The 9,235-nt window shown below is 40.4% G+C and overlaps 1 protein-coding gene across 1 annotated transcript; it reads left to right on the top strand.

Annotated features, from left to right (window-relative positions):
* The first annotated feature begins 1,706 nt into the window (after positions 1 to 1,706).
* On the top strand, positions 1,707 to 8,916 carry lrrc57 (leucine rich repeat containing 57). Its single transcript, XM_042073016.1, has 6 exons — positions 1,707 to 1,991; positions 2,492 to 2,721; positions 2,934 to 3,069; positions 3,356 to 3,624; positions 4,398 to 4,583; positions 7,516 to 8,916. Exons 2-6 carry the CDS (start codon positions 2,638 to 2,640, stop codon positions 7,555 to 7,557), a joined length of 717 nt encoding a protein of 238 aa, XP_041928950.1. The 5' UTR covers positions 1,707 to 1,991; positions 2,492 to 2,637; the 3' UTR covers positions 7,558 to 8,916.
* Positions 8,917 to 9,235: the final 319 nt, after the last annotated feature.

The raw sequence follows: 9,235 nt of genomic DNA, 5'->3' as shown, positions 1-9,235 counted from the left end.
TCTTTGAGTCATGTTTTCAACAGATTAGGCTACAGATAGGTGATTAACTTACTAACTCTGTTGTAGCCTATGTTAACAGCATTTCCATTATTTTGAATGATTGTTTGATCATTTCATTTTAGTTGAGAGCTGATAAAGTATTAAGGGAATCACAATAAACGTGTGTATCTAATAACAGATTATCTTGTTTTACTTTCATAAATCATGTTGTGTAGCCTACAAATTACAATTACAAGTTACAGAACATATATTCAATTCAGTTAAGTGGCCTGCTTCCTCAGCTTTTATGTCTCTAAAATCTTACTTTACAGTAGTTCCCACCCAACGTTGTACAAAGAGACCTGAGATCATGGTAATTTTAAAAGGAATTATCGTAGTCTGGAAGCTGTGTAGTAGCCTAAATGTACTTTATCATTACCATATCATACCATGTTATTACACTTCACCATGAGTGCACACATTAGAGTTAGCATTAGACATTATCTGGAGTTAGGCAGAGAATGTTTAATAAGGGTTGGGTTAACCCAGTGGTTCTCAAACTTTTTCTTACATTCCCCACTTTGATCAAGGGGGCATTCTCGAACCCCACCTGTCCCTCATCGCTCTAAGAAAGTGGTAGGTCAAGCTTAAAATTGTCAAATTTATTGAAATAACGACAAGTTCTAAATATATCCTCTTCAACAGAGTTAAAATCAGCTGGTGCTGTAGATATAATAATAAATAAATACATACTGTAACACACATATTTCTATTTTCCAGCAACATATTAGGAAGCATAGGCCATTTTACAGAACTGTACAATATATTCAATGAAATACCAACATGCTGCATTAAATGGATCCATAATCCAGTCATACTGAACACTGCTGGTTGGGAAATATTTATTTTGAAATAAACTTTGCAGGGATGTGATGTAGGCCTACTGTTTAATACATGGGATCACAAGAGTGGCTCCCAATCAGACGTTTCAGCGATTTCGCTCAGAAATAATACTATAGCCTACTATAATACTATAATACTGTCGCGATCGAGGCGCCTTTCCCATACTCAAGTTTTTTTGGTGAATGCAGTAATCTTATTTGCTAGGTGAGGTAGGTGCTTGTCTTTGCCTTGTAACTGGACATTTAACTCAAATGTATCGCTAAGATATATCAAATATATCGCTAAGATAGGCCAGCTTCGTTAAGAAATGTTCATTAGTGAACGTTCTTGCAGATTCAAACAAGCGCTCTTCCTCCAAGAAGAGGCGACTCGGAGCTCAAACACGCGCGACAGCACTTTACCTCGGGAAAGCCACCTTGCCTCGCTGTGAAACAGTAAAGTCTTTTAGTCAGCTACCATCTCTTCGCAAAGTGCGGAGAATAGACGCGCTTGGTCTTTTAAGGGCCGGGTTTTGATGAAATTCACCACTCACAACAACGTTCAAAATCTCATGTAGGTCGGGACTAACTAAGCTGCCTTGACACGAGCGCTTCCCTGTGAATAGCACAGTGCGTCCATTGCGCATCGGGTGCTACCTGGGCCCAGGCTACAGATAAAAAAAATAAATTAAAAAAATCCTGTTTTTCACGTCAGTTCGCACCCCACCTGGCATGTCTCCGCGACCCACAGTTTGAGAAACGCTGGGTTAACCAGTGAGTGAGTGTTGCATATAATTAAAGATACAGAATGAAATTTACTGCCACCAAGCGTTGTGGAGCTGAATATTCTCAGTATATCATAACTGGTTTATGTCACCTCCGTTTGGTACTGTGAGACATCGAGCTGACAGTTTTTAAGTTTATTGTAAACGGTTTCTAATTGTATTGCTTTAGAGAAATAACCTAAACGTTTGGGTTTGCCTTGGAGATGAAGAAACACTTAGCAAATGTTGGATAAGCATTCAACTTTGGTTCTATCAAGCCTCTTTTCTGTAGCTGCTGTCTATCTGTCCTATGTTGGCTAGCTAGCGAGCTAGCAACAACGCTGGCAGTAGTCCACGAAGCCATCAAGTAAGTACAAGCTAGCTATCGTTCATTTTTAGGCTATAGTTGAGTTTACAGTTTACCGATATTCATTCGTATGTTTCTGAACATCTATCGTTGCTTGCATTGTGATGTTTGTCTGTTAATCCGGGTTGTTTATGACAGGAAGCATACAGTAAGTGAGGGATTATGAACTCAAATCCAGGGAGTTGTCAATTCAGCCTCTGTGTATTTCATGAATGTAACGTTGCGCACAACGTGGATGAATGCAATAAAGTTATTACGTCAATGAGATATCGTGAGTAGCCTAAATGTAATGTGAGAAATTACACGTCAGGCTGCCAACTTGCTGAGCGTTAGCTCACTGCAGAGTACAGCATGACGCCCCAGAGCAGAATGAGTCAGGAACTCAGTGGTGTGTTGCTCAAATTATGTAAATTACGCATGGAAATACTGTTGCTGGCTTGCCGTGAATGTGTATGAATATGCGTATAATGGTCTTTCAATTGTTTCCTCTTTGTAAATAGGATTTGAAAAAACCTAGAAGACGTGAAGACCAAAAGCTTGAAAGGAGATACCCAAGCCAATAAAGGCTCAAGCTTCTGGTGGACTCATTGCAAATTGATCTCAAAATCTATTCAGCGAGGGCCGCACCAGCGGATATAAGCAGTAAATGGGTAACAGTGCGCTCAAAGCACACCTGGAAACGTCCCAGAAAACTGGCGTCTTTCAGCTGACTGGCAAAGGTCTCCCAGAGGTAGGTGTTGTTATTAATGACTTCAATGCCATGCAGGTTGTCTTGTTTTGTAGCAAATCAATATGTGAATCCTTGATTTATATTGCCCTTGATCAGCATAAGGACGCCTTATTCATCTTTATTACAGCTGTGACCATGAAGGTGTATCGTGTACTGTACACTGCATAGCCTCTCAAACTTTTTTTTGTCTATTGTCTATTTTTTGTCTACAGTTTCCTGAGGAGCTTCAAAGGTTGACTGGGAACCTGCGCACTGTCGACCTCTCGAATAACAAGATAGAGGCGCTGCCTCCATTCATAGGAAATTTTTTACACTTAAAGAGTCTTACCATCAACGCAAATAAGCTAAGTGAGTCAAAAATCCACATCTGAATGAAGGAATTGAGAAATTTCCTCATTGATTTTTCTCTTTCTTCATGCACTTCATGTTGTTTTTACTTCCCCCTCCTGAAAGGGTTTCTGTGCAATGCATTATTGATGCATAATTGTTATGGTCGTTTTCCTAATGCACATACCTTGTGTTCCCTGTCAACTATACTACAGTAAAATGATGAATTATGTTTGCCATAGGAATTTGTGGTTGGTCGGTCAATCATCACTGTGTATCTGTCTTTTCCTCCTGGCTGTGCACACAGCATCTTTGCCCAGTGAACTCGGGAAGCTTAAGAAGCTGGAGACCCTCTCTCTGAACGGCAACCAGCTGCAGACTCTGCCAGCCTGCGTGGGCCAACTGAAGGCCCTGCGCACCCTCAGCCTCTCGGGCAACCAGCTGCGGGAGCTCCCCGGTGGCCTGGGCACCCTGCGTCACCTGGATGTGCTGGACGTGTCCAAGAACCGTATCCAGGCCCTGCCTGCGGAAGTGGCCGAACTGCAGGCCATTGAGATCAACCTCAACCAGAACCAGGTGAGAGGGGATTAGTGGATCGTCAGCTTGTCTGTTGTTTTTGTCATAACTTTTTTTTTTTGTTTCAATTTTGCCATTCTTAAGGTCCTTGGAAGTTGTATTTATAGCTGTAAATTCCATGGGATTTTGCACAGTGGCGCTATTTGTAATATTTAAAAGGTTATATCAGTGTGATTGAATAGCATATAATAAGTATTTATGTAAAAGAGAATCAATTTTCTTTCTGGATTTGACGCCACAAACTACCTTGATAAATGCTGCACTGTAACACATGAGCCTGCTGCAAGTGAAAGGGTGTGACCAGCAAGGCAGAGTTAAAAGGGAAAGTGGCATCTAACCAAACCACAAATTGTAGTTCCTATTTATGTGGAGTTCTCAGATCAAATGGATCACCATCTTCTGCATGCACTGTGGGCTAAGATTGGGGCTCACATATTTGCAGGAAGTATGAGGTAATTTAAAATTGCAGTTAAAAAATAGTCCAAAATATATGATGTTAAACATACTATTTTCTTTGTATATTGCATGTACACGTACAAGTACGAACATAGCAGCTGAGTCATTGGCCTATGAACAGGAAGGATAAAGGCACATGTAATCATATTGGTCTCGTACGTATCTGTGTGTGCAGGTTTCTGAGCAGAACACTTGGCTTTGTGTCTGTGTACATGTTTGAAAATGTGTCTGTCTGTCTGATACTTATTTCTTTCTCTTTCTTGTTCTCTCTCTCTCTCTCTCTCTCTTCTCTCTCTTCTCTCTCTCTTCTCTGTCAGATCTCCATGGTCTCCCCAGAGGTGTCGCGCTGTCAGCGGCTGAAAGTGCTGCGTCTTGAGGAAAACTGCTTGGAGCTCACCTCCATCCCCATCTCCATCCTCACCGACTCCCAGGTGTCCCTGCTCTCTCTGGAGGGCAACCTCTTTGAAGTCAAGATGATGCGCGACCTTGAGGGTTACGACAAGGTAAGAGAGGGTGGATATGAATATCCCCTCTGACTAAGGGACACAGATGTATTTGCTGGGGTGGATTTCATTGTTGTTGTTGTCCTTGTTCGTCATTAAACAGAACTTTGACAGGTGAACAACTGGTGCAGAAATAGTTTTTCTGCATTGTTTTCCAGCATGTGACTATGGGCTGTATTTTGCACCCTGACGCATGGCGTAAAACTCGTTTTCCACCCGGCGCAAAGTTTAATTCCTTATTTTGCACATTTATTTGTTAAACAATGCGCCCAGGGGTGTGGCAGTTAACAACCTAGGGAGTGACCTGGCACATTGTCTAAAAATCGCTATTGTACACCTGGTCAGAAGTCTATGGCGAGTTGTTTATATGTTATTTTAAGAGCACATTGTCAACAGTCATATTGGCAGGGGCACGCACCATCCTTCTATCATTCATGAATACACACCAGTGCACGTCCATGCAAAACATTACAAATTGCACGATTACAATGGGAAACATAGGCCTAATTAGAATAAAGATATTACAAAATACTGTACATCTCATGATGAGTAGTTATTCACCATCATTTGCAAATTGGTAACAGTTAAAAGTGATTAGGGGAGAGGCGAGAGACACGTATGGAGCACAGCTGAAGACGCACTGTGACAAGATATAAGCAACTCCTCTGCAGGATAAATGTTGTTTTATTCAGTCATTTGAGCAATATTAGGGTAAGTGTTGCTTTTTCCAGCCTATGTTTTCGATGGTAGGCTAACCGATTGTCAGTCAGTAGTGAAAGTAACTGCATATAACTGTCTTGTCGTTGACTGACACCATGGTGAAGTTAGTTTCACTTTGCCAATGAGTTCAAATAATAGAGGAGTGCAAATGCGTGAGGGCTATAGCCTACTAAACGAAAACCCTCCCAATGTGGACTGGACATCCTACTAAATTTGAATAAGCTTTTGACGAGTGACGATGCGCTTTTGACTGTCATGATAGGGCCCTATGAGCTTAACAGTTATTTTATGCAAATAAACAAAATTAATATCTGAAGAAATTTGCATAGAGCAGTTCAATTACATTGAAGAACATCAAGGGCCATCATTTAAATGACAGGCAAATTGCATAAACTAAAGCTGTTGTGTACATATGGAAGCATTGACCTGTCTCTCACCAATGTTTATGCACAAAGGCTTGCCCAAGTTATTACATGAGCAAATGGATTTTGCCAAGTTATTAAATAAGCTTTAGTTAGACTTTAGACTTTACACTTTAAATGAGAGTCCCCGGGGGGGCGCAGTGGCGCAGCGGCGCAGCAGGCTACAGCGCCCGTACCATATACGGGTCCGAGTGCCCACGGGGACCCAGGTTCGAATCCGACCTGCGGTCATTTCCCAATCCCACCCCATCTCTCTCTCCCGCTTGCTTCCTGCCACTCTCCACTGTCCTGTCCAAATAAAAAGACAAAAAGCCAAAAAAATATATATATAAAAAAAAAAATGAGAGTCCCATGTCTCTCCAGTACTAGAGAGGTAACCTATTACTATTGTGATGGCCTAATTGTAAAATGTCCATTCGACCCTTTATGTATCTTAATTTCTTCTTGGACTAGGCTTAAACTAGGCCACATTTATTTTCATTGCTTTCATTTAATCTTCATCATAGACCGCCTGCAATAGGCTCAGAAATAGTTCTTATTTTCCAGAACGGTCTCATTATCCCATTTGTGCAATGCCAACTTTGGAATGCAGTCTTCAGATGTTTTTTGCAATGCAAGGTTCACTGGATGTGACGCAGTGGCGTTTAAAAATAAGATTAGGATTAAGCGTAGGCAAGGATCAGACAGTTCTTGTTTTTAATTTCCTGTCATAATATCAGAGTGTTTGAAATCTGGAGTCATATGTCTCCTGAGCGGTAAACATAACAAGCTCAGTGTGATTTGCTGTCAACCTACATTAGTTTGTTGTGAAGTTCATGTTTCATGACGTGTGTGTATTATGTTAACTGTGAAGAACTTCAGTTCTGCCAAGCAGAGGTCATTATCTTAGTAAGGTGAATCTTGGCTTGCTTATTTTATTTAGGAAGTCACTGTAGCATTTAGCACTTATGTGATTCTGTAGATGGCTGGTTACCTTGATAGTAAGTAAGTAAGTAAGTAAGTAGCCTAGATCTAAGTGTTTATTTATATGGTGCATTTTTCACAAGTGAAACACAAGGTATAATACATTTAACCTATGGATTTTTTCCATTGTTTGATAATGAGTCCATTGGTTAAATTTAACCAACTGAATATATCCATGGGCAATGATTTCTCTTTGTGTGAACAGCGCACAGCATGGTGACATTGAACAGACGAACCCGGTAGCCTATCTGGCAGTGTGGAGAGCACTGGAAGCACAGATCAGCAGCTCGGTGGACTTTTGAAAGCCACAGATCCTCATGCTAGTTTGTTCTTATCAGTTCAGAGTTCCTGAGCAGTCTCTCAATCCAGACACCAGGTGTCTACCATAGCATGGCATAGCATAGCATAGCATAGCATGGCAGCTCTCAGATCAGCCACAACTCGGTGAACTTGTGGCCGTGAGGGATCTCTCAGAGTAGACCTACAGCAGTCCTGAGCGTTCTTTCTGACCAGACGCTGGATCTGCAGTGTGAGCATTGAAAAAGATTTATGGATATGTTGATATGCATTTACAGTACATGTTGTAGTTTTACTGAATTGATTTGGGTTTTATCCCGTACTGTTTTACTTCAGAATTCTTCTGGATGCTTGAATTCCATTGTTGTTGTTTTTTATGTCATGAGGCATTAATGTCAGCAAAATATCCATAATGTTTTAACCATCACAAATTATTTTCTGTCTTCACGAATAAGCCCTGTGTGACACATAGACACTCCAAACCCTTTCCTTCTATTTTTCTTATCCGTGGCTGATCTTTCCCACTTTAGTACATGGAACGCTTCACTGCAACCAAGAAGAAGTTTGCCTGAACATGCAGAAGTTGGGACAGGCTGGGTGGACTGACGGCTTCTCGACTGTTTCAGGCTACACGCTGTGCCCGTCCCTGGTCCATGACCCTGTGGTCGTGTCTCCCGGTATGGCTACGGCAACGGTGTGTTCACATGAAATGAAGATGGACAAGAGAGAACAAGGACTACTTCACAGCAGGCTAGAGCTACTTACTACAAGCCTGCTTACTTACATGGGGGAGTGTCTCTCTCCATTATAGTACAAACACTGCACCTCAACTAGAGAGAAAGCAAGCGAGCATCTCTTGAAACCACTCCAGGGATAACATATGCTCCTGTCACAGAAGCCATGCTCCTTTACAGTAGCCTACATGTGTATGTCTATGCCATCAGGCTTAACAACAGGATAAACACAATAATCACTCTTCAGTACTACAGGTATTTATGAGAAAAGTTGTATTTGTGTAGCCATCCTTGCTCTTGAGTTCATATGCGCTTTGTGGAGTATATGTCTGTTGACCACTAACATAGTATGCCATGCTTCAAATGCTTTAGTCCGAATGATGTCCAATGCCCACTAACAACCTCAGTCAACAGAGGATGCAGTTTTTTATGCAAGATATTGATTATAATATAGATTATATTTTTAAACGTCTTGACCAGTGTGACGTCAGACTCAGAGAGTATTTATTTTTCTCGATTTGTTGATATTGTTTTCCTGCTTAGATGGGGGAGGTTGCTGGAGAAGGAAGGTATGCTTATTTTAGTGTTAATTCAGTACAAAAGCTGTGTAAAGTGGAATGTGCAGAATTATTAGTAAGGCAACTTCTTGTCTATGTGCGTTCACACTCTTAGAACCTAATTATACCCACACTGCTGTATAGCTCAGTGCAAGTCCTGTATCGTTTGGCACTGGTACATTCAAGCTTACAGTAATAACTAATGTTTGTATTATTGCAGATGAACATATTCATGTTCTTATCAGTGTTAATAGCTGTGTGCAAGAAGTTGCCATATGTACATTGATGTCATCAACATTGCTTGTTGCACCTTCTAAGATGAATGAAGTATATTAATAACTGTTCCGTTTCAGGTTTTACTTGAATATTCTGATTTTTTTCCCTTAAACATGTACATACTAGCAGTGAAATGATTAATATGAGATGCTTCTTCTACACTTTTCTATGACAGATGTGTTGTGCATTTATGATTCAGTTCACAGCGTACTGTTAGAATTTCAATGAATTCCATGTCTTACGTATTTTATGAGTTACCCAGTTTCATTACGAGAAAAGATTTGTATCAGGATTTAACAGAAATTGCATCCAAAAACGGTTATGTATAATGATATTTTTAACAAATAAACACTATTCAGCTTCACGTGTAGCCTACTAGTGAGTGAACCTGTCTGTGAATGTAAGTAAGGTAAAGTCATTTAAGTGCATCAGCCATATGAAATCTCTAAAGCTTAATCTAAACCTTAACATCTACATTTAAATTGTTTTACAGGTTTAGCCCATAATTCTTACCCAATATACTTTTTTTTTTCTTGGTGTGGCAGACACTTTTTTTTTTATTTTTTTTTTTTTAAATCAGGCTCAATCTAAGGATGATCTAAAAGAAAACATATAAACAGTCAAACTTTGAGTAAACGGCTGAATAGTCAAAGTAATGCAATTCATAATTTACAGGGTCTGGC

The sequence above is a fragment of the Alosa sapidissima genome, chromosome 19, assembly GCF_018492685.1.
Source record: "Alosa sapidissima isolate fAloSap1 chromosome 19, fAloSap1.pri, whole genome shotgun sequence".
Lineage (NCBI taxonomy): Eukaryota > Metazoa > Chordata > Actinopteri > Clupeiformes > Clupeidae > Alosa > Alosa sapidissima.
The sequence above is the reverse complement of the archived record's forward strand: the minus strand, read 5'-3'. Positions and strand labels throughout refer to the sequence as shown.

What these genes read in the sequence shown, in the direction of transcription:
- lrrc57 (XM_042073016.1), top strand. Translation starts at nt 2,638, where the DNA reads ATGGGTAACAGTGCGCTCAAAGCACACCTGGAAACGTCCCAGAAAACT. An exon ending in TCAACCTCAACCAGAACCAG is followed by an intron (nt 3,625 to 4,397) that starts GTGAGAGGGGAT and finishes CTTCTCTGTCAG; the next exon opens with ATCTCCATGGTCTCCCCAGA. An exon ending in ACCTTGAGGGTTACGACAAG is followed by an intron (nt 4,584 to 7,515) that starts GTAAGAGAGGGT and finishes TTCCCACTTTAG; the next exon opens with TACATGGAACGCTTCACTGC.